This window comes from Diospyros lotus, chromosome 8, assembly GCF_014633365.1.
Source record: "Diospyros lotus cultivar Yz01 chromosome 8, ASM1463336v1, whole genome shotgun sequence".
NCBI lineage: Eukaryota > Viridiplantae > Streptophyta > Magnoliopsida > Ericales > Ebenaceae > Diospyros > Diospyros lotus.
In genome coordinates this window covers 36,291,310-36,316,182 of record NC_068345.1, presented here as the reverse complement: position 1 = coordinate 36,316,182, position 24,873 = coordinate 36,291,310, and the positions used below count along the sequence as shown (strand labels likewise).

At 37.0% G+C, this 24,873-nt stretch overlaps 3 protein-coding genes and 1 long non-coding RNA gene across 4 annotated transcripts; 2 read left to right on the top strand and 2 right to left on the bottom strand.

Annotated features, from left to right (window-relative positions):
- Positions 1 to 6,186: 6,186 nt before the first annotated feature.
- On the bottom strand, positions 6,187 to 7,675 carry LOC127807273 (protein G1-like1). The gene is made up of 2 exons (XM_052344987.1): positions 7,003 to 7,675; positions 6,187 to 6,892 (listed from the first exon to the last, which is right to left on the bottom strand). Exons 1-2 carry the CDS (start codon positions 7,254 to 7,256, stop codon positions 6,451 to 6,453), a joined length of 696 nt encoding a protein of 231 aa, XP_052200947.1. The 5' UTR covers positions 7,257 to 7,675; the 3' UTR covers positions 6,187 to 6,450.
- A 3,528-nt stretch (positions 7,676 to 11,203) lies between these two features.
- LOC127808619 (transcription factor bHLH52-like) lies at positions 11,204 to 14,519 on the top strand. Its single transcript, XM_052347188.1, has 5 exons — positions 11,204 to 11,277; positions 11,450 to 11,522; positions 12,824 to 12,904; positions 13,439 to 14,113; positions 14,252 to 14,519. The coding sequence occupies exons 1-5, from the start codon at positions 11,204 to 11,206 to the stop codon at positions 14,450 to 14,452; spliced, it is 1,104 nt and encodes a 367-aa protein (XP_052203148.1). The 3' UTR covers positions 14,453 to 14,519.
- Positions 14,520 to 15,732: 1,213 nt separating this feature from the next.
- On the bottom strand, positions 15,733 to 20,276 carry LOC127807194 (protein CHUP1, chloroplastic-like). The gene is made up of 7 exons (XM_052344864.1): positions 19,246 to 20,276; positions 18,104 to 19,003; positions 17,670 to 17,801; positions 17,149 to 17,330; positions 16,930 to 17,041; positions 16,365 to 16,508; positions 15,733 to 16,152 (listed from the first exon to the last, which is right to left on the bottom strand). The coding sequence occupies exons 1-7, from the start codon at positions 20,017 to 20,019 to the stop codon at positions 16,072 to 16,074; spliced, it is 2,325 nt and encodes a 774-aa protein (XP_052200824.1). The 5' UTR covers positions 20,020 to 20,276; the 3' UTR covers positions 15,733 to 16,071.
- Positions 20,277 to 21,785: 1,509 nt separating this feature from the next.
- Positions 21,786 to 24,639, top strand: LOC127807915 (uncharacterized). Its single transcript, XR_008024832.1, has 2 exons — positions 21,786 to 21,901; positions 24,391 to 24,639. It is a non-coding gene; the product is annotated as an uncharacterized LOC127807915 (long non-coding RNA).
- The last annotated feature ends 234 nt before the right edge of the window (positions 24,640 to 24,873 follow it).

Sequence of the window (24,873 nt, the reverse complement as noted above, 5' to 3'; positions counted from 1 at the left end):
ACTTATTTTACAATCACGTTAAAGACGAAGTAATTCTGCCTCTACTGTCTTGGTGACTATATCAGAAATTGAAGTAACTTGTATTTATGTTTGCTGAATTAATGATGAAATTTATATTTATATTTGATTGAATAAGTATTTTAAATAATTTTTTATATTAAAATTACATTTATAAAAATACCCTATATCTTTTTATTTACGTATTATTTTATATTTTCGTTTTTTACTTTTCTAAAAAATATTATTTCCAATTCGTATGGTTTCTGTTTTATCTGCAACTTAAGTTTTTAATCCCCCACTTGTTTCCCCAGCAAAGCAGTGAGTGCGACTGAGTTGGCCCAGGTAGCAGTGCCCTATTAAAAAAATGATAAATGGGCCGACCGTGAGCTGGCCGAATCTGCTGGCCCATTTATCATCAGCGTACAAAACATTAATGACAATAATAGTCTTTTTTTTCTTTTTAATTAAAAAATACTATTGGTACATCATCGTGTATATTTTAAAATATATAATAATATTAAAATATTTAAAATACCCTTCATTGGTGCGGTGAGACAATGTAAGACGGTGAAACGAATGACTAAAATATCTCTTACCCAACCAAAGCAGTGAAACAGTGAGACGAGACAGCGAAATGCAAGAAATATTTTTATCATTTGTAAAGTATTATATAGCCTAAAATATATACAATAATATCCCTATAACATAATCCTTTGTAGTTTACGCCAGTGCTAGTACTAAAAAATAAAAGAAAAGTCTTGGGAGCCCGAGAGAGTTATTGAGAGCCTTACAAAAAGGGGGTAAAAAGACAAAATTGCCTCCTCAAACTTTGCAAATTTGCAAAGCATTGCCCCTGCACCTGCTCTCTCCTCGCTCCCTTCCCATGGCTGTGCCTTTGCTGCCTTCTCTTTTCTGTGATGCCTTGTCATCTCACGATTGTGGCGTTGCTGCCATCGCCGCTTTTCATCGCCTCGTCGATCGTTGCTGGTCATGGGAGGGGAGCGAGGAAAGAACAGGGGCATGGACAGTGCTTTACAAATTTGTAAAGTTTGAGGGGGTAATTTTATCTTTTTACCCCTTTTTTGTAAAGCTCTCGATAAGCACTTTTGGCTCTATAATAAGACTAAAAAATAAAAACACAACTCTCTCTCTCTTGTGCAGCTGTACTTGGAAAAACGACACCATAACTCTTGAACGCTTTGGAGTTTGGAGCCAAGTAAGATCTAGTTGGATGGATATGGATATGGATATGGTAATTGCAGCATCACAATGAACTTAATACATGGGGGGTGTTCCCCAAAATATTTGTTTGTTAATGTGTCACAGAGACTCCAAAGACTGTTTTTAGTTGAACTCTTACCCGTCATACTAAAAATAAAACTTAAGTCTTATTCTCTGGACTTGGCGTCTGGACTTCTGATAAATAATTGTTTCAAACACATCAACAAACTGGAGTGGAACGGTGAAGGTGTGGCTCATAATCGACCCGTCCAACGACTAAAACTTGGCTGCAGTTCCTTTATTTTCTTTGTTTTTGTACTTTCACCTATGGTTGAATATTCACTCAATTCGATTTCAACCAATTGAATTTCACTTAATCAAACCGATCGATTGAAGAAAATTTTTGTTCGGCCATTAATCAAATTGTTGTTGGTTGGATATAACGATGAATTTAGTTAATTGGCAACCTCGTCGTCAAATTATTTGAATCTGTAAAATTAAGAAAATAATTAGAGAATGCTCGGTTTTCACATAAACACTCCGATATTTAAGTCAAACACTGAATATGATGAAAAAAAATTGTATTAAAATCAATATCAGAAATGCCATACATTTCCTAGAATAACTGACTACGTATTTATAAAGGAATATGAAATAATCTTTAGTAATTCGAGAATATGATTATTGTAGATAGCGCCTATCTTGATTATCTTTAGTCTAATTGAGATTATAATTGCTATAAATGACATCTATATTTTATAAATGATGTTTATCTTGCTCTTTTTTGGGATGGTTTATTTTAATATTTTGAAATTCTTTTAAAATTAGAATTCTTTATAGATAATTAATTATTTTTCTGGATAAATTTTTGAATATCAGAATTATCTTGTTTACGCATTTGTGTAGGAACTCCTCGCTCCAAGTACGAGAAATTTATGCCTTTTATCCCAAAACAATATTTTGGGCTTTTGGGCCTTTTCTTTAGTTTTTTTTAATAAGTTTTTGTCTATAACACAAATAAATCAAACTTTAAAAATAATGCATATTTTTTTTTTAACTTAATCAAACGAAATGAAAACTTATTTCATCAATAACAATTCAAAATATCAACAATTTCAAACAAAAAAAAATAATGAAGAAAGTATTAAATAAATTATATCACAACATTTAACACAAAAAAGTTAAAATAACAGAGTTTTATTATTCTTTAGTCGGTTCGATTATTTTATTAAACTAACTATATCGAATTGAACTAACTGACTTAACCAAAAAAAATAACCCAACAAAATTGTACTAAAAAACTAATTAAACCAAATCAATAATTTGGATCGATTAATTAATTCAATTAACTTAAACATTTGCACATCCCAAATCTAGACGATGCTAGCTAGCTCTTTGTTTTTTACACCACATTTTGTTTCTTTATAAGAAAGGTGCACTTAATTCTTTGTTTTTGAGTGCCTACCTAAACTGCCCATAACATATATAATGTGCAATGATACCAAATATCCCAGTGGTTAGAGCAATGATGGTGAAGTGGGAGAGACGACTTGAATGGCAAATGGGAGGGGGCCAGGAAGAAGAAGTAAATATATATATATAGATAGATAGATAAACACAAACACGTAATTAAGGCTTCTTCATCTCTCTCTCTCTCTCTCTCTATATATATGCATCTCCACCACCACAACTTTGGGAAAATGTGGAGGAAAGTGGTCTTCGTTTCCCTTTAGAAGGGGGTTCGTGGATGTGAAGAGTTGTCTCCCAAATAAGTGACAGCCCCCATCAAAAAGAAAGCCCATCTCTCTTATCCTAACCCTTTTTTCTTCCATTACTTAATTAACCAACCACAGCAAGCAAACTCCCCTCCCATTAATTGGATTATTATTATATATATTTATATATATGGAGCTAAAACATTAATTAATTTAAATTCATTCCTTTTTATTCTCTCTCTCTCTCTCTATATATATGACACATTAAATTTCAATATCATTTATTAGTCTCTCTCTCTCTTTTTTAAATATATATAGGAATTTAATTTAGGCTCTACAAATAGATCGATTGTGTAATTACTAATCATTTAATCATATTATCATAAAATATTAATTACTTTTCATTATGAGATCGATGTTTCAAAATCGCATATTATCATGCATACAAATCAAAAATATATATATAACATATAAAAATTTAACGTGGTCTAGCCTCAATGTTTATATTTATGATCCCACAATATATAGTGAGATATATAATCCATTTTAACTCTTTTATATTCTATTATTATGTTTAGTGTACAAGAATTTAAATAAATTTAAATAGAAAAATAACTAAATGATGCCCCCTCATAAATATATATATCTATATGGGTGAGCACAAGTGCATCTTTATATACATATATTTATATTCTAAATTAAATTCCAAAACTAGTATTTATAATTGAATATATAACACTAACTAAATAAATAAAATAAAATAAAAATTATTTTGAAAATTAAGTGTCGACGTTCGAAATTAGCCTATCGTGATTTGTAGATCGATAAAATAAGCCCAATTGCAAGGAAAAGAAATGGAATAGAACGTACGTAAGAGGTTTTTACATGGTTTGGCTGGAATGATGCCTACTCCACGACTGTTCTCTGGGTATTTTGGCAGAGTAACAATATATTATTATAATCGTTCTCCACTCTTACAATGGTGTTTTTTATCCCTATTTATAGTGAGGGGCTTTTACAATTGCACATAAAATACAAAAGTATAGAAATGATATCAAAGGGGATAAGATGTCCTTATCATCTCCATAAAATTGGAAGTGGGGCTCAGTATTATCAGGGATTCAGTTTACATCAAATAAAGTAGGTGGGTCTCTGCCTCCAGTTATTTAGTAACAATGTTGTTATGTGACCTAAATAGTTTGACCGACGAACTGACCAGTTAAGTCAATGAGCTTGAAGCATTATTGGGAGCTTATTGAGTATATCGCTGAGAGCTCACTGGAAGCCTTGTTGAGAGCTTGCTAAGAGTTCGCTTAGTTCCGCGATTTGAGCTCGGGGTTTAGTGATGTGTGACCTTGTCCTGATGAGCTCGGGCCTATTGGGCTTCAAGCGATTGGGCCGAGTTTACTAGGTCAAGCTCAGCCCATAAAAAATAGTACAAGAACCCGTAACACTAGGGTTTGGAGCTCCTAATGATTTTTTATTTTTTTCATTATCATGGACTATTTGAACCTTTAATTCAACTAATCCCATTATACCATGTAAATTACTTGATCCATGTGCCGAATAAAACTCAATTAGATGATACATGGCGCCCCATAACACCCACAAAGGGCACGCAATGCTTGTACAAATCTCACTACATAACGTGGTGAGCAGACCATCGTATTAACTACATGTGGTGTACAAGGCCATATAGACCTCACCATGCATTGTGATGGGTGTGGCCTTTAAGCATTTAACCGAAAAATGTCTTTTACATGTGGTTAACGAGACTTGAGTTTGCTCTGTGCAACTTTAGAATTATGACAATGATTGACTTGGACAATCTTAAAAGAACTACAAATGCTAACAACAAGTTGGCACATTAATGGTGTGATGCTCGCTACAAACATGGAATGGGAAGGATAGAAAAAGATTGAGAGAGGCGATGAAGGCGGTGGTTGATGACTTTAAAGAAGACAAGTTTTCGAAGAAGATGAGGACGACGATGAAGGTTTTAGTAAGGGAGGTGTCATTCAATGACAATCAAAGGTTTTGTTTGTTGTGGCCTCACTAAATTGGGGAATGACAAAGGCGAAGAAGACAATGGAGATGGCAAAGGAAGAGAAGATTGGCATGGAGGTTGACAGTGACAATTGTGGTGGCAAAGAACAAAGAAGAAGAAGAAAACAACAGTAGGTTAGGGTTTTTGTTTAGATAACAAATTTTTGAAAATCACTTAGGGTAAATTTGGAATTATAATGTGAATTCCATCCATCTTAGAAGGGAATCCCCATTCGTGCAATCCTTAAAGAATGAGAATTCAAATTTATAATGAGGACCAAACACATTTTTATTAATTAAATTCTTGGTCCATTTCATTCATCTCTAACCAAGCGGGTCCGAAAAGTAATTACATCATTTGAATACTCCATACATCACACTAAATATTGTTTTATAAATAATTGCTGCTTGACTTAACAATATATATATATAGGACAATAATAATGATGTGAATATAGTTTCATATAATTAATCAATTACAATAAATATATTTTTTTTAGGTGAGACATTCCATAAGATTACTTTATATATGTTAAAACCTTAAATGTTGCTCCTAATTAATAACTAAAAATATTAGGATAAACTATATAAAACTCCTTGCACTTAGGGTCATATACAACTTATTTTTCTGTATTTTTGATTGTATCAAAAAAATTACTTTACACTTTTAAAATATTGCGATCAGTCACAATCTGTTATTATTTTACATAATTTTATATAGTAATCTACATATAAAATACAAAATTTTGGATATAGAATTCCAATATATGCACAAAATTATATAAAATAATAATAGATTGTGACTAATTATAATATTTTAAAAATAAAAAAGATTTTTTGATATAATAAAAAAATATAGGAGGTAAATTACACATGATAAGTATCAAACAAATCAGGGAAGAAAAAAAAATCTAAATAATATAAATTTTATGCGAGATGTGACACCTCCTAATAGTTTATATATATATATATATATATATATGACAGCGATTTTTTCTGTTACCATTTTCAATTAATAGACAAGACAGTCCAAGCAAACAAGGCATTGAAGAGTGAATGGTTTTACATCAAATTAAGTTTCCGAATATTAAAAATTTAATTTATAATTTATCTCATCTAATATAATTAAAAACAGGAATATTAAAAATTATATGATGGCAAATTTAAGAACACAAGATCTTAGTTAAAATCATTTCGAAGAAACTTATAGAACTGCCGATTGATATTCACCAGTGGGCCGTCAAATCAGAACTCGATTATTTGCGTTTTCAAACAAAGGCAAAATGATGTTCATGAGCACAGATGTTCATGTACTCCATTCACCCAGTCCCAGACGAAACCCAGAAACACAATCATGTCACACTGCAACAATTAAACATTACAAACCCTAGTTTTACAGCTGCTGCTAATCAATTAGCTAGTAATACGACTTCACTGATTTTGTACCAAAATGCTTCCAATTCCAATTCTAGTTGAACACGGATAGAGGAATCATGGAACCTCGAGCTTCTGATGATGAAGCCGCCACCATGGCTAGAGCTTCACTTTGTTCGCGCCGCATATGGTTAAAGCTCGATCTCAGAGATGCATGCAACTCACTCATCGAAGATTCCACCTCCCTTTGCTGCGGTGCCTTCTTCCGCTTCTTCTTCTCATAGGCGATCCCTCTGGCCTTGGCCTGAGAGTCCCTCACCTCCCGGAGATACAGCCGGACGGCTCGTGCGCCGAATGGGTTGGTCTCCGGGTGGCCGCCGTTCTCCTCGAAGGCGGCGCGGAGGCGGCCGATGAGGGCGTCCAGGCTGCCCCACGCCTGCCGGAGCGGGCAGGGGCAAGGCGCCGGTGGCTGGGGGTGGCCGAAGAACGGGCAGGTGGCTGCGTGAACCTTGGTTTTCCCAAACTGATCGAGGTACCTGATAACATTTCAAATCACGTTCATCTTACAAATTATCTTCTATATAAGTGAATTCCCAATTCTCATCTATCATTTCGATCGGTTACACGCTTTCAAGTGCGAAGATACCTTAAAAACTCGAGCACGTGAGCTCCACTGCAGCGGGCGAGGGCAAGCGGCGGGCGGTGGTTCTTTAGGTACTGGCCGAAAGTGTTCCAGTCGCGGCGTTTCTGAGACTCATAGCGGCTGAGGGGGAGCGGCTGAGGCGGCGGCGGCGTCGGTACTGATGCTAATTGTTGGCAAGCGCTCTCATCACACATGGAGCTGTAGCGGGATCTGGCAGTGGCGGCGGCGGCCGCAGCGGCGGCGATTGCGGCCGACATGTCGTCCACGTAGACAGAGAGGTGATCTAGAAGAGAAGAGGAAACTAATATATATGGAAGTTTCGGATCAAAATTACAAGAACTCTCTAGCCATGCTTCGACATGAAAGGGAAATGGGTTTTCAGATTACTCAGAGAGAGAGAGAGAGAGTGGAGGAGGAAGGGAGAGATGTGGTTGGAGTTATAAAGAGAGAGAGAGAGAGAGAGAGTGGAGTGGAAATGGAAGAAGAAGCAGACAAAGGGGAAGGGGGGCCGATAGAGGTAGAGGTAGAGGTAGAGGTGGAGAGGGGGCAATTGTGATGACAGTTTGAATATCACTTCCACATGTCCCATCCATCCATCCATCCATCTCCATTTCCTTTCTTTCAAAGCCAAAACTTACTGTTTTTGCATATGCCTGCCTGAAATCCGCTTCCCACTGTTTTGTCCATCCACACCGCATGGCTGGCCGATATATGTCATCATCCCTTTTGCTTCCTTTCTTCACCCTCCTCCATTTTGCTATTACCAACGCCTCCCTCCCTATATATCTTCCTTCATCTTACTTTCCAATACCATTTGATTTTGTGTTTATTTTATGGGTTTAGTAATATTTTCTTAAATTTTTTTGTACATCAAAACTAATTGGTATAACTAAGACCAACTTAAGGCACAGACGACTAAGATCTCTAAAAAAGAGAGATCTCAAAAAATTTATAAAAGTCACCAGCTCTGTCTTTGAGGAGGCCACCGACAGCTAACTAGTCAACCCCCAAGAGGAGACAAAGTCAATGAGGAGACGACAATCCAATCGACCAATAGATCAGAGGAGACGAGACGTGTAAGAGAGAGACGATTGATAGGATATAGTCGTTGACATGCGTTCCAAAAAAAGAGAGTCTACACCGATGTTCATTGTCAATAGTCGAACTATCGTTGTCAACCTCTTCTTTTCCATGTGACGATATAATAAATGTGGTTGAAGTGGTGTGACATTTTGACAATTTAACTTTTGAGTGACAAGACATGAGAGAAAGAGAGAAACAATGATAGAAAAGTATGGTTTGTTTTATAATATAAAAAAATTAAAATTATTCTATGACAATAATTTGAAGAAAAATAGTTTAAATTTTAAAAAATTAAAATATAATATGTTATGTGATATTAATGATTTATATTTATTTTTAAAATTTAAAATTTTAAAAGAAATTATAACTATTGAAATAAAAACACTAATTACGATACTAAATTTTATAAAAAAATAAATTCTTTTCCAAATGCATCTATAACTTATAGAATATTTTTAATTATTCTTATAATTTCAGTAGAAAAAGTTTTTTTAAATTAAAATTAATAAAATTTTATTTACATTTAACTATGTTACAAAAAAAATTAAGTAATTTGACTATATTATCAATTTAAAAATACTTTTTAAACTAAAATATAAAATTTTAATTAATAATTTTGTATATCAAAAAAAATAAATTTTTAATAATTTTTATTATGTTTTAGAAGACCCTAAGCTAATTACCGCCTAGTCCCATAACCCCTTGCGTCAGCCTTGAGTATAACTTTTTTTCAAGTTTTTGTCTTGTCTGTCTATATGTCTGAGAGGCACCCAAAATTTAAATTTGAACCTTAAGCTAATATCGATAAATTTTGTTTCTAACACAGTTGGACTATTGGTAGTGTGAGATAATACAATTTCAATGAAATACAGGTCCTAGGATCGATATTTAATATGGATTCTATTTTTTATCATGTGTTAGACAGATAACTAAAATATATAAGTTAAAAGGCCGGATAAAAGGGGGTGCATGATTCTAAAAAAAGATGATCAAAACACGATGACTAGATAATATAATTTCTATTTCTATTGAAATAATATGTTATTCGTGTTGAGACAGCGTAATATTAGTAGAGAAATAATATATCGTTCATGTCGGGACACCAGCTAAGGGGTTTGACTCCCACCTTCCCAATAGTCTAAGTCTCTCTCTCTCTCTTTTTTTAATTTATTCACGTTGAATAAATATTATAACATGAATAATATAATAAAATCGTATATTAGTGTTGAGAGAGAGACTAAAAAAGAGAAATTAAACAGTAACTAGTTTTCCTGATTATAGCTTTGTAGAACGAATTGAATTGAAGTAGGTAGGCAATTTATGATTAATATTTGACAGCAAACTTATAAGCTTACAAATAATACATCTGGCATGAGGAGGTAATTAATTGTCATGGCACAGATGAGATGAGCGACAGATGGCTGGCTGCTGGTGTCAAAGCATGCAGGAGGCCCACCCACGGCCAGCCAAATCCCAGTTTTTCTTTCTGCTAATTCAAATGGATGGCACTCGAATAATGAATCATCTTTGAATTAACACTCATTTTGCATGCAAATGGCAAGACCCAACTCATGGGAATTAATTAATTCTACTTTTTGTTGCTTCTTTTTCACCAAAAAGTAATGGACATATATATATGCTCCAGTACAGGCAGACGGTTCAAAAATTGATTGGGTGAGAGAAAGAGAAAGAGAAAGCTGTGGATAAAAAGAATAATAATCTTTAGAAGTGATGGAAATGGTAAAAAGAAATTCATAAAATAAAATAAATCAATAGAAATACAGAAAGGGCGAATCGTTTCTGAATTCTGATTGATTTGACAGTGGCAGTGGTGGCTGCGAAGGACTGGACTGATTTATGTTTTCATTTTTCTATTTTTGATGGAAAACAAACAAAGCGTCGTTACATCTTGTCAGCATGTCTTCTCTCGTTGGCCCTTGGCTTTGCCTTTGCCTTTGCCTTTGCCTTTGATTATGATGATGATCGTCAGTCAGGAGGACCTGCCCCTTGCCTCCTGCCTCTCTCCCTGCTATTATACATTATATATGAATATACTTATATCATAGCATTTAGGGAAATATGATATATATATGTTATACATACACGTTAAAAATCTTCATGTTTGTGGCCAGAGTCGGCATGTGGGTGCCCACTGCCCACACCCTCCAAACCAAATCTCACCCACACTCAAGACAGACTCAGACTCAGACAGCACATTGCAAGGATGTTGTGTAAGTGGCAGAGGGTTTTCATACTTCATTTTTGCTTCTCTCCTGCTTTCACTTTGCACCTACTTTTACTATTCATAAGTTTGTTGAAACAACATGAATGGGACAAGTATATATAATATATATCCCATCTCTCTCAAATTTTGTTTTGCTCTTGTTAAATTATTCTTTTTCTCATTAATCTAAATTTAAGATTGTTTAATTATCTTTAATTATGTGTGTAAAAGAGTGAGAACAAGTATATAACAAAAATATTTGACATATTGTAATAAATTTCTTAGTAAATTCTAAAAATTAAAAATTCATTCTAAAATTGTGACATATCTAAAAGTTTGAGTGGTGATTGCAAAAATTAATAATTTATTTTAAAATTATAACAGATTTAGAAGTTTAATACATTTCTGAAATTCACCCTTTTATGAAAAAACTCTTTTTTGGTTACTTGTAGATTGTCCTTACATTGCAAAAATTAATTACATCATTGATCATTGGTACACTAATGTTAATTACTTCATACTGATATTATTTACTTGAGGGCTTTCTCTATCAATATTAAATAAATAAGAGTAAATTACTCTACACCTTTTGTGATTTGAACCTTTTTCTTTAATTATCCTTATAATTCGTCTTTTGCCAAATTAATTCTTGTTCTTTTTTTAAATCCCCAATACACCCATTTTGTCCATAACGTCTTCAAATTAAAGAGATTAATTAAGATAAATTTGAATATAATTTCCATAATTAAAAAATTAAAAACAAGCACTAAAAACATAAAATAAAAAGAAACCTCTTGCTAGAACTCATCTGAGTTCGACGGCCAAAACCCTTGCTGGGTTTTGACGCCGGAATGTAGATGGGTTCAATTCGGAACTCGACAATGGGGGGAGAAATAGATGGATCGGAGATTGGACAGAACGGGGAACAACAATAAAGGCAGTGAGGGGGAGAGATTGGTGGTGGCGCAAGTGTGAGTTGGTTTTGAGTCGATATCATGCATGCTGGTCCTCAACGACCGTAAATTCGGCAGAGAAGCCAGTTAGCGGCGTGATCACACCGGCCCTCAGTAGCAACAAATTTGACTGAGGAGTGAGTCGACAATGTGAGGTCTTCTTCTCATTTTCTCTTGCTCTATTACCCAGTTCTGGAACCCAGCAAGAAACCAGCACCCAGCAAGGGTTTTGGTCGCCTAACCCAAATGGGTTCTGGCATGAGGTTTATTTGTATACATTTGATAGTTTATTTTTTTAGATTCTGTTTTTGCTTCTAATTAAAGCGAGATTATAATATAATTTGTCAATCTCTTTTAATTGACAATGTTATTGATAAAAAATGGGGATGTTCTAAGGATTTAATTAAAGTACGAGAATTAATTTTATCAAAAATAAATTATAAAAAGTATTTTAAGTAAAAGGCTCAAACCATAGTGGCAGTTTATCTAATAAGTAAATGAATTTTATAAACAATCAGAAAAAAAAAAATAACGAAAACAGAAAAACAGTCTTACAAGTTGCAACAACCTAAAAAAGTGGACGTAGATGTCCATGGGTTCAGTTTCCAAAAGATCATGTTAACCGCCCAACTAGAGTTCATGCAAACATGGGGCAACCCAACAGACAGTTAAAACAAAAATCCACAGAACCATATCAAAATCCAAAGTTTGAGAGTTCTTTCAGACCGAATTCATAAAAGACCACAAAAAAAAAAAATCCATTTCTGCAACTCTTGTCTTCTTTTCCATTCTCTCAATCCCATCTTCTCTGCAACAGTCGTACAAGGCACCTCTATAACTTGCGCCTTCAACAGAACAATTGCAAGCAACTGCAAGAACAACCCATCTCTTAGATACTGTAATAATCTCACTCCCTTGAACCTCCCTGAAGTCTTCATGTTCACCATTGTTTCAAGCCATCCGTGTAACGAGTCGAAAAACCTAACTGTGTGGAGTCATTCCCCAATATAAACCATAGAGAATCGGTCACAAAATCACCCCGCTGTACTCATTTTCGACTTCTTTTGGAAGTAGTGCCCCTTAACCATCCTATAATGGTTTGCAAACACATGGAGAAAGACAAATTTAAGGAGTTCAGTGTTTAATGAATGCAGCCAAAACAAATTGCATTTACAACTTGCAAGGGTTCGTAGGACCGGTCATAAGAGTGAGAGACGGTATGTGGCTCCAGAATGCACCATGAATCAAGGCTGAACAATACAAGCTCAATATTGTACAGGTTTAAGTAAAAAAATGTAGAAAAGGTCAACAATAACAATATACCATACCATGCTTTAATACAATTAGTAGGATCGGGTTTATGGATTTCAGCTTGTTAATCTTCTCTATTATTCACCCTTCGATAAGAATAATCCACAGCATCGTGGCATGGTGCTGTCACTACTTTTCAAGTATGTTCAACCTAAAAACTATTTTGATGGACCGCAGCCCCATTAATGACTATTTCAAATCCAGCAGGAAATTCCTAATTAACTTGATGATGTTTGATTTGTTTGCAGTACAGGTCTGGTCCTGCTTGCACTCTCTCACATCAACTGAAGGCTTGCATCTTCACTGCGAAGAAATCCTCAGAAAATCCCTTTTGGTCCTGCTCAGAGAAATGCGGCCTAATATTAAGGAGTTAGTTACTCCTTTGTAACTTCCCCCAACTCTCTCTCTCTCTCTCTCACATATCAGTGTTAGTTTTTTGTAGTTTGATATATAGTATTGCTTTTAACTCCAAGTACACAGTCATTCAACTCAACGAACAGAAGAGGTTAATTAAGGACAAGATCCTTCTCAGGTATCTCTCTCGTATCTAATGGCTTTCTATTTTTCTCTTAGTCTTTGACTTAATCCTTCATATCTCTCTCCCATGCTTACACTAACTTCTCTCATGGCTGTCTTTTATATGTCTTTACATTCTCTCTGCACACAAATTAAATACTGATGTTCATCTTTTTCATCATGCAATCTCGTGTGTAAGGTTTGCAAAGTAAGGTTTAAGATGATCAACCATATATATATTTGCGTGGAGCGTTGTGTGCACTGGGCCCTTTATTGTCAAAATCAGAGAAAGAAGGAAGACTTGGGCTAAATTTAACCTTTATTTATTGTTTCACATTTTCTTGGCTTCCAGGTACCTTCTCTCATGGCTCTGAGCTTTTATTCCAACTGGGGGACACTTGAAAGTCTTGAACCGGAAGTCTTCCCAGAAGCACAACCAGAGCTGGCAAAGGAGCTTCTTGGCTTCCAAGACAGTTTTCTCATTCCAGACACTTGTCTCGACCAACTCTTGGAGCCCAACGATCTGTTCTTCTCAGAAACTTACAGCCAACTCCACCCATTCATTTCTCCATCTATTGACCACTCAAACGCTCTCACATCTGAACTGTTCCCACCCCAGGTGTTTGAGTCGTATGTCTACGCAAAGCGCCAAAAGATCTATGAAAATCACTCTTTCTCAGACCTGGTTCCCAGTTTGTTTGATGGGTTTGTGCCAAATCCGCCTCTGCTACCCGAATTCTTGCCGGCAGCAGTCCATCACGTTCCTTCTCTGGATTTACACAGTTTAGCAGTTTATAATTCGGTAAGCAATGAGACTTCGAAGAAACCTAATGGAGGGAGCTTGTCAGTTCAGAGCATCGCAGCCAGGCAACGGAGGAGGAAGATAACTGAGAAGACTCAAGAACTAGGGAAGCTCATCCCTGGTGGCAACAAGATGAACACCGCTGAGATGTTTCAAGCTGCATTCAAGTACGTTAAGTACTTGCAGGCCCAAGTTGGGATTCTTGGGGTAATGGCGTCAATTCAGGTCCTTAGCCATTTTCTTCTCCCTGTTTACGAAACAAATATAGATCTAGAGATTTTTTCTTTTTGTTCTTCCAAAATTGCTTTCACTTGCCAACAGCAATGGTATTTGATGTATGACATTGGCAACATGCAACTGCAGGGAGACAAAGAAGAGTCACGTAATCAAGAACTCCAAGCACTTGCTTCATCTAGGTGCATTCAAGAGAAGCTATACTCAACAGAGAAGTGCCTGGTTCCTAGCCAGTTTGTTCAAACCCTACCGAATAACAGTGAGCTCCAGTCAAACTCTTTGATCGTAGAGGAACTTGTTCAGTTCATTCGAACAAATCTAGCTGAATAGAAAGGAATCATTTTTTTCCCCGAGTTCTGTTGTGTTGTTTCTTTTCCTTCTGCAGTTCATAGCAATTTTGTTGTATTTTCTTAGCATTTAGCAGTTTAATTTCCCAATCCATCTCCTTAATTAATATTCCATGAATAGATTAGTGGGACCGCTGTAGAACTTTAGTAGAATCAAATTTGAGTTTGACTCAGGATTGGGCATAACTTGTTCTTTCTCCAACCAGGTTTGAGTTAAATTATCTAATATATTTTGTCAGTAACTTAGTAGGACCAAAATATCATTTCGATATGAAAGATTAAAAACTTCATTCAATCTTCACAATATATATCAGTTTCTCGTACACTTAACCACCCAAGTTTATAAATGACCAATTTGTTGCTATCATTTGAAAATTCAACTCATTAACAACCTTTTGTACAAAAAAAGACTCGTGTTTTGGGTTTCAGCAAGTAGAACTCAACAGAGACTGATTTCTTCTCTCTTGTCTAATTTCAAGCCCCTTCCACAGGTGTTAAACCCAATATATATATATATATATATATAATATGAGCATATACTAGATAGACAAAAAATTGATTAATAAACATAAAAAAAAAAAAAAGGAAAAGAAAATCAACTAAGCCGGTAAGCCCCCAACAAACCACATCCCGAAGAATGTGGGTGTTGCGGCGATTTCGAAGCTACGTGAAAAAGGGATAGAATTTCGAAACTAAATTTAGAAAGCATATGGGAGAGAGTGTTGTGAGATGGAGTAGAGGGGGGCTCACGGAGAGGGCGAACCAGCAGGGACTCGACGGAGAAGAAGACAACCTTGTTCGCCGTCGAGCAGGTAAATCTTCAGCATCTTCTCTACTTTCGTGTTCGCGGAGTCATGGTGATGATAGAATATGGCTTCCGATCGTTTAGTACCAGCGAGACTGATAATCGAACACCCTGAACTGGCCCCCTCTGGTGAACCCGAAGGATTTCGATCGGTAAGGAGATGGCGAGGATCGCGAACGCAATTGCTTTTGTGAACCAAGATCAAAACTTGGTTTGATTGGGCTGGGAAACCGGAAAGCATCTCCAACCAAATTGCGAGAAAACCCTAATTCAACCAAATCGGATACCTACGGCCAACTGAATCTCGCGGGAGCCATTGGGTTTGAAACCAACTGACCGATTTATTTCTTATTAACTCTGTGAGTTAGTTGATCTGTATTAATTATAATGGTTTTATTATGAATGCACTATTTATCTTCCATTTTACTATTATACAATATATTTAAAAATAAATAGAATGGAGAAATAAGTAACTGTGTTACAAAACTGATGCTCTTTCCGACCAGGATAACATTAGTGAAAAATATGCTCAATTTGACTAAAGCAAGTAAGACACCTTTTGCAGATAACTGTCACCAATCTCTCTCTCTCTCTCTCTCCCCAAAATTCCTCCCTTCTCACATCAAATTACATTCATAGTTCTGAAAACAAAACGAAAAAATCACACTAGAGAAACCACACACTTCCTCGCCAAGATTCATTTAATTTGTTTGTATCCTATATAACAATAGCTAGCTATATATGATGATGATGACGATGCTTACTGAGATGGTAAGCCGAACGAAGTACCCGCCCTCCTACTTTTTATTTAGCGCAAGGGCCAGACTTCGAAGCTCCTCAAATGCCTTCATGGTTTCTGCATCAAATCCCCCGGCAAACTGCACATATTTTCAGTTCAAAGCACATGTTTCAGAAACAAGACTTCAGAAAAAAGAGAAATGGTCCGAACAAGATTGGCGAACAGCATATATTCACCCCACTGGTCGCATATAACTTGATGGATTCTTCGTATGCTGCTAAGGGGGCACTCAAGTACAATATGAAATAAAAAAAAAGAGAGTGGAACTGTGGTATAATCTAAGCAAAGAACCTGATGTATTCGAAAGGCAAATCTCACTCCCTGAAGTAGCATATAATCCATGGCAGAATCCTTTTCTGATCCTCCCTTGGTTTGAAGTTCCACAGCCACCCTCTTCATGTACTTCTTTGCCAACTTGACAGAGCCAAACTTTATCTGCAAATCCATTTGGAAGACTTTTGGATAACTGACTTAAAATGACGGCTAAAGACTAGTAGAAGGGAGACAAAAAAAAATGAAAAGGCAAACCAAACCTTAACAGAGCAGAAGATATGTTAAGATCATGCATAAACTTGAATATACTCCTACTATGAATCAATAGAAGATTTTTTTTTTTAAAAAAAGGAAGTTTCTCCACAGCTAAAATGGCAACCCTTAGTGCCTATAATTAATATTTGCTAGGCCTTCTAGGTAACATCCAACGTGGAATGTGCAGCCAACCAACTAGAGATAATTTCACAGTGAGCTAAGCTGTTAAAACATTAGGCTTCTTCTCCTTTCTTATCATGTAATTCTCATCGGTAAATAAAGTACATAAAAGCAATAATTATTGTGAAGTGACAGATAATATCTGTACCTTGCTTACTATTCCACGGTCATGCATCCAATCTGTGGGAATTTGGAACTCCTTGCAATGATGCATTAATGAATCTCTAGTCCGGAGAAGGTTATAAACAGTTCGTTCCATCCTGGAAGTTAAAAGGGGAAGTTTATTTGTTTGCAACTAGCTTATACCAGATGAATACTTAACAATTTATGCAAACTACAAATTCTGACAGAAGAAATAGGTTCCTACTTTTCAGACAAATTGACCATTTTCTTTAGTGCAATATCACACGGCAGTCGAGGATGATCCTGATAATTAGATACTTCATACTCCAACTTCTTGAGATCTCTATATCCGAATGCTGCCTCTCTTAGTGTGTCAGCTTTCTTTTCCGGCCAATTGAAATGCTTGAGGACCGCCCTTTCATCCACCTTCAAGGAAAACAAAGCCTTACTAACAAAAAAAACTTCACTGATCTCTCTTTGCTTCATGTAGAAATGTCACAAAAAAATTGCACTACCTAATTAGTGAACTCTAAATCTTCTACTGTTTCGAAGAAAATATCTTTAAAATGTTAGTTAAAAATCTAATGACCTTTCTAACATCAATATAGAAGGAAGTAGAGCTTATCATCAAGCCAACTCAGAAATGCCAATATCATAGTTCATAGATACCTACACTATGGACTTACTGATCTTTAAATTTTCTGTTATTTGAAATTTTAAAAATGGAAGTTCTTCAGCTGACAGTTATACTAATGATCAACTTACAAGGAAGCAAAGTTCATCATCAAGCCATTTCACGAATGCTACCACATCTTCAATGTCCTGATAAACTGCATCATTTACTTCTCTGATCAGGGAGTTTACAAATTCTCCTTGAGTCTCAACATCCGCCTTTATCTACATATAGCATAATGATGAAATAATTTGGATTAGAAAATGACCTACTTGCATAGCAAATGAAAATATAAATGGAAGTGAAGTCATTCTTGCAGTCCATCTGATGTCCTACGTATTATGAGGAAAATAAAAATAAAAGCAGAATCTTCCACAGCTCCAATCACAGCCTGTTATTAGCTCCAAGAATTCATCCATTTGGCATGCCAGACATACCTCTTTGGAGCTCTATTACTTTTCATCAGAATGTCCTACCTCCTTGGTATGAAATATTGCAAGGAACAAAAAAGGGAGAATTCACTTACAGCAAGTAGATGTGAAGATCGATTCTCAATTTCACCAATCATGCTACTACGAACAGTTGCAACATCTGGGGCCTCATAAATCCCTCCATTTGAGGAATCTTTTCTAGAGTCCCTCTTCATGAGTGAATGATAGAGCTCAACTACTTCCGGTGCTCGCTGCACCACTCCTGCGGTACCTTTTACTGAAAACTTAGGAGGAGGTGGAGGGGGAGGAGGAGGAGGAGGAGGCGGTGGCGGTGGAATTTGTGCCGGAGCATCTTCTCTACGTCCACTAGAGATAGTACACGAAGGCCTTGGAGGGGGATTAGGGACTCGCAAGGCCCGTTTCTCAACATCTGAAGAAGCTGCCAACTTGGTAGTTTCCTGGACGTTGCTATTCATTTGGGGCTTCTGAACTACGTCCAAATCATACTTTTGATTAGCTAATGGTTCTCCCTCTCTTTCTTTTGTACAAGTGAAGCCATCAGATTGCCTCCGCTTACTCAATAGCAAGTCCTCTGTACAAAATTTTGATCCACTCATAGAGTGTCTTCTTCTTGGACTATGGCAGTCAACCCAACTTTTTTCCTCATCCAGGCATTCTAAACTGGACAAATCTTCTTCAGTGATTGGCCATTTCTTCAACTTCTTAATCAAGCTGAATCTCTTGGCACTACCATATTCGGAGGTGTCTTCGCTATGGAAGGAAGGCGAGCTAGCAGATTCCCTACTCCTCTCGATCGAATTGGTTGAACAATTCCGCAGCTCATTTCTCAAACATGAATTGACCCACCTTAGGTAGGCAAGCTCTTCAACCTCATTTAACCGGCTCATTTGTAGACCCTCAACTTGTTTACACAGGTCTTCGTTTGTGAGTCTTAGTAAAGAAGCCTCTGCTTTTATCTTCGAAACAATGTCGCTCTGATGATTAAAGCAGAATAGAAGAGTGCAATAACAGGGTAAGAGCAGGTCGATGACATTGTATGTAGACTACATTTTCTACTAAAAAATCATCTTAAAACTCAGAAGACTATTATTCCAAATCCAAACGTTTATCTTACTATGTAAATCGACTACATGAATTCTAATTTGCTAGTCATTTCAGAAATAAAAACTAAAACGGGAGAACATAGAAAGCTCCAAACAAATGATAATTATAATACCTCAGAAGCTTTTGCAACAGTGGCCAGTTGGGATTCTACAGATGTAAGTCTGCAAGCAAGACTCCTCTTCTGAAGCTGAAGCTCCTTGTTCAGGCGCCTCAACTCGACAACCTCAATCTCCAGGTTACGTCCATCCGGTCCATTTGGATTTGACACTTCATTTTCTTCCCTTCTCGATGCATCATCCTGCCTATCCACACCAGACGCCAGTGACAACAATTGCTCATTAAGCCCCAATTTCTCGGATTCCAGCAACCCAACTCTTTCCACAAGGCTGTCAACCTCACTCTTCTTGAGCTCTAGCTCTCTTTCAAGGTCTAAAAGTTTGGGGTTCCTCTTGCATTCCGACAACTCGGCCTGCAACTTAAATTCCCTGTCCTTTGATTCTTGGAGCAGGCTTCTGAGATGGTCCAGCTCCAGAAACAAATCTCGAGAAGGCTTTGCCCTGTGGCCATGCACAGAATGTGGATGAACTTGCTTGGCATAGACAGAGCAAGATAAGTCCCCTATCAGAGACCTCTTCACCCGCGAATGTGAAGGCACAAACAGGTTCTTCTGGTTTTCTGTCTCGGAGCTTGTCAGCGGCAATTTCTTGGTGGGAACGGTGGTTTGAGACTTTGATTTCTTCTCTGCTGTAAACCCTTTCAGCCCCCACGAAGACCGTGGCTTGGAAGGATTATTGCTTCCTTTGGCATTGTTTCCCTTTGGTGCCTGATTTTGATCGGCAAATTTCGATGCTTTCGCTCTGTTCTCAGTAGGGTTTTCTTCTCTCATTATGAACACAATCACTTTTTAAACCCAGAGTATATCAACGTGTTCATGAACCAGAGCCCCAAATGTACAATCAGCAGATTTCAATATTTCTAGCTCCTGAAAACCCTTGCAAAATCGGTGGAAACTAGAAGTTGGGTTTGCGGAATTTATCCCCAAAGGCCAGAAAACAAAATGGGTTTGATCTTAATCAAGCCGAAATGACTTGTTGAGAGCTCAAACTTCGAGGGAGGCTCCTCCTCTTCTGCGAGATTATGGACTTTGCGAGAAAGGTGGCAACTTTGCTTTATTTAGTACCGTTTGAATTTTTGAATTTTGAATGTACAGAGAGAGAGAGAGAGAGAGAGAGAGAGTGCGAATGCAACGGTCGTATTCTGTGCCAATCTCCTGCTTGGATTTTCACGATGCGGCCAAGACAAGCCAATCCACCAACATGTTATCGCATTAAAAAAATTAATAAAAAATAGGGTAAATTCTTTACAAAATCTTTAAAAATTCATTTTTTTTAATTTTCGACTGATTTTTTTAATTTTCAATAGTAATATCAATTTTTAATTTTGTATTGCCGTTACTTAATAATTAGCATAAATAATTAAACATTAACATGGTTATAGGTTGCTATAGTTTTTTTCATGTCAATCTAAATTTCTATAAATTAAATATAAATTTAAAAAATACATATAACATATATTATATATATAGTAAAGGTGGCATGCACCATGAGTGTTTGTCACTTACTACCATCATAAATTATCTCTAAGAGACTTTTTGATCATTTCCATTCTTTTTCCATATCACTTACCAACAAACAAGTCTCATTATAATTAAGGTTGAAGACAACTTTATTAACTCTAGACAAAGAATCTTCCTTTTATAAGTTTTTGTTACTTTATACATGAATATATGACGTAAATGGTAGATATTGTAATTCATCTCAATAGAAACATAAGTCCATGTGTCTTAATTGAATGGTTAGTCACATCACAAACTATTATTTATTGTAGTTCTAACTTTTTAATTCATAGCTATTATGTTACTTGTGTCGAACAATATAAACTTGGAAGCGTGATATGTGTCTCACCTCCCATGAGATCCAAGAAAAATTTTCACCTTTTAATTTACATAAATTCTTGTGCCGATCAAAGTTGAGACGGAGGAGAAATTTCAACAGCTTGCAATGAATCTTAGCAAGGAGTTGAGGTGGTGCATTCTTGAATATGAGAGGGCTAGTGTAATATTTCGAAATTTGAAAATAAATAATGATTATAAATATCGGTGTTTGAGGATATTGAGAATTTAAGAGTAAGTATTTATTTATGTGATTTTGAGAAAAATAGAGAATTAAGGATAATTAATTAAATTATTTTATTTGAGATGATTAGTGGGAATTTGTGAATTTAAAGGGAGATATTATTTTATTGGTTTTAATTGAAATGGGAGTTTAAGGTATTTCGTGGGTGCAACGCTGGAAGTATCATGTTTTTGAGTAAGGTAGTCATTAAAATAATGGTTGCAACACATATAGCAAGTAGGCATATGGTTTAGCTGGTTGATAACGTGCATGTACACGTGGAGAGGCTGGATCGATTCCTGTAGGCGCGTGGCTGATTTTGGAATAAGGCTGGAATTTTCCAGCAATGAGGCACCCAAAACGATGCCGTTTTGGACAGAAGGCAGTGGCCTCCAGCAGTTGCCACGTGGCCACATTTTGTCCGCTTATTTTGGCCAATTTAAGGCCGTTTCTGTCCGATTTTATTCCATCAAATGAAGCAGCAACAAAGGGGGTTAAATTCCGAGAAGAAGAAGCTCGAACCAGCGCTGTAGATGGAGAAAAATGACAGAAATTGAGGCTTTAATCAAGTTTAATTGTGGTTTAATTAGCCGGGTAAGTAAGCAAGTATGTATTAATAATTTTGTACGGTTAGATTTTAATTATAAGTTTGATTTTGTTAATTTGGGTGTATTACTTTGGTGCGTAAGTATATATATAGTGCACTGTGTGCAAGGGGTGAGCTTACCGTGTGTATATTATTTGGATTGTGAGCGTTTGTGTTGCAGTGAGTGTGCCGTGTGTCAATTTCTATATATATGTGTGTGTGTGTGTGTGTGTGAACACAGTGTGTAAGTGTGAATGTTTCAGTGTAAGAGTGCAATGAAATTAGGATAAAAAGGAAAGGAAGGGAGAAGAAGAAGCTGGGTGCGCAGGAGCAGGGACGTAGAGGAGAAGAAGAAAAAAAAAAAAAAGAAATGGAAGAAAAAAAAATAAGTGAAAAAAATAATAGAATTTTGAGAGTTTTCGGCAAGGAAGTGATCAAATACGTGGGTAAAAATTAATAGGAGCATGTTATGTTTGAATTATAAATTTTTTGCGATTAAAATTAATTAATTTGGGTCTCGATTGTGTTATTTGTTAGGAAATGATTTAATTTGCATCGGGAGCTCGAGTGAGGTCAGAATCAGCTGGTTTCAAGCAAGCTCCTCACCCTCTCCTCGTGTTCTTCAATTCCCGTGAAAGACCCATTGATTTCTTATATTTTATCTTCTCTCTTACTCTAATTCGGCATATCGCCTTATTTGTTGAGTTATTATTCAGTGTTTTAAGTTAAATTAAATCCGAAACATCTAGAGTTTTATTTGTTGTGAGCTTACGGGGGTTTGTACCGCCCCCATTCCTTTCGGGAATGATGCTGAACTAGTTTGGGGACTAGGTTCCTAGACGTGAGGGTTTATTTACGATTTTATTGGGTTTACTTACAATTTTTCTCAGATTTATTTATGGTTCGGTTAGAGCTATCGAGCAGTGGGGCAGGGGTCGGTTGTTGGTGATGTTGGGGTAGACTATGGTACGGCCCTGAAGTGGACCGTCGGGTAGACACTCTTAGTCACTGGCCGTTGACCGGTGCCGGGCACTGCTGACTAGCTCTGCTGGTATGTGATTTACTGCATGATTAGATACATTGTATTACTGTTCATGATTTGATATGCACATGGGTACGGGATGCATATTGGGATATCCATTTATTGAGTATGCTTGGACACGGACATTCTAGTTTGGTTAGGTTGCATCCAGCGCGAGCATATGCATGGCGTGTGGTTTACTATGTGGGCGGAGCATGGCCTGATGCCTGGATGTATGGGCGCCTTGTATCACGTTGATGCTCACTACGCTATTGCATTTCTATGTGCATTGCATGGATACTGGTAATATTTAGTTCTCGGACGGGAGTACCGTTCCGATGGAGCCTATGGCTCGGTTGTCGGGAGTACCGACGGATACGGGTGACGGGAGTACCAGCCCAGGATCACGCGCGTAGGTTTGTGGAGATATTTGTTGCCTTTTAGGGCAGCGGCAGGTTGGTATGGGACTTGGGTGCCGTGTGTCTTGTGTGGGCCCCAAGGACCGGTATGTGCTTGTTATTATTGAAGCCCCAAACGATGTTGTTGGGGTAAGCAGGTGGAGGGTCGCGTGCTGCAACCTTGAGCTGCCATCTGGCAGCCAATTAGAGGGCAGCACGTGGCAACCATCAGCTGCCCTCTGATGTCGCCCGGTTGCATTATCTACCCCTCTTCTCTTATCCCTTGTCCGTCTGCTTTTATTCTGTTGGAATATTGTATATCGTGCTTGCACGATCTGATCCGAGCCATCCATCCATGCTTTATGAGTCATAATCCCAGCCCTCCATCGTCACTATTTATCTTCTCCTCGGGATATAGTCTGTGCAGACGTTTAAGGCGAAAGAGGCAAAAATCAATCAAAGAATAAAGAGATACCCTTCGTCTTCGACCTAGGGTTATCTGGTTTGCTTCGATTCCTTTCTTTCTTTCTCTGTAAATCTTTGTATAGCTTTATAGTTATATGGTTCGATAGGATTTTTTGCCTCTTAATCTTTTGAGTGATTATTAGGCAAGTTTTGTGTTTCTCGAACCACTGTAAGTACAGAGAGATTGAGGGGTTTTTTCTTGTGGGTGTATTTTTGATTCAATCATTAGTGCAGTGAGCTCTCCATATTGGAGCTCAACGTGGACGTAGCCCTATTTGGGTGAACCACGGTAAAAATCTTGTGTGTCTCTTTTCGCCTTTACGTTTCAGTTCTGTTTACCTCTGTTTTCGCATGAATGACTGTTAAAGCTTCCATTCCTTTTGTTTTATCGTGTGTTTGTGATTGAGATATTCTGATTTAAACCCTAAGGTTTGAGTATCAATGCTCAACAGTGCTTTTATTATGCTCTATTATTGTATTATAGCGTCTCATGACTTGTGTGTACTTGGGGGTTTATTTTGGAGAGAGTTTTTCTGGTTATGTTCAGCCTTCAGCTTTTCTTTTTCTTATGCTTGCTGAGTCTCTCGACTCACTTTGCTTTCCATCATTCCAGGTAGTGCCAGCGTGGGTCCGAGCAAGGGAGTCAGCATCTAGCAGCAAAGTCGGTATGGTGTACAGGCAGTCCCGTCAATTCCTGTCAACTCTAATGTTTGAGAAGGATTTAATCTATCATTTTGTACTATGCCAGGTCTTTTCTCGAGTCTCGTGTATGTCGGCACAAGAATTTGTGTTTATTTATTTATCTTGTGACCGTTGTGTTAGCGGGGTACTCGTAGTGCATGCATGTCTTGAGCTTTGCTTCCGCTGTTCTCATTTTTTGTGTATGCATGTCGGGGTGGTCTTTGTCTCGTGTTTATTACTTTTCTCCTTCCGTAGGCGCTCTCGTTCGAGTAGTCCAGGTGATTGGGGATATCCGAGCGGGGTGCTTACAGGTAAGCTTAGAAAAAGAGGCAACAAATCTTGTCAAGGTTGGCCTTGTTATTAGTAGGGGGCATTGAGGCCGAACAAAGGTGGAGGTGAAAAGAGAATGAGCGTG

Coding starts and splice junctions, on each gene's coding strand:
- LOC127807273 (XM_052344987.1), bottom strand. CDS start 7,256: ATGTCGGCCGCAATCGCCGCCGCTGCGGCCGCCGCCGCCACTGCCAGA. Junction 6,893..7,002: donor CACGTGCTCGAGTTTTTAAG/GTATCTTCGCAC, acceptor AAATGTTATCAG/GTACCTCGATCAGTTTGGGA.
- LOC127808619 (XM_052347188.1), top strand. CDS start 11,204: ATGGATCGGAGATTGGACAGAACGGGGAACAACAATAAAGGCAGTGAG. Junction 11,523..12,823: donor CAAATGGGTTCTGGCATGAG/GTTTATTTGTAT, acceptor TTTGCAGTACAG/GTCTGGTCCTGCTTGCACTC. Junction 12,905..13,438: donor TCCTCAGAAAATCCCTTTTG/GTCCTGCTCAGA, acceptor CTTGGCTTCCAG/GTACCTTCTCTCATGGCTCT.
- LOC127807194 (XM_052344864.1), bottom strand. CDS start 20,019: ATGAGAGAAGAAAACCCTACTGAGAACAGAGCGAAAGCATCGAAATTT. Junction 16,509..16,929: donor ACCGTGGAATAGTAAGCAAG/GTACAGATATTA, acceptor ATGGATTTGCAG/ATAAAGTTTGGCTCTGTCAA. Junction 16,153..16,364: donor TTGCCTTTCGAATACATCAG/GTTCTTTGCTTA, acceptor AAATATGTGCAG/TTTGCCGGGGGATTTGATGC.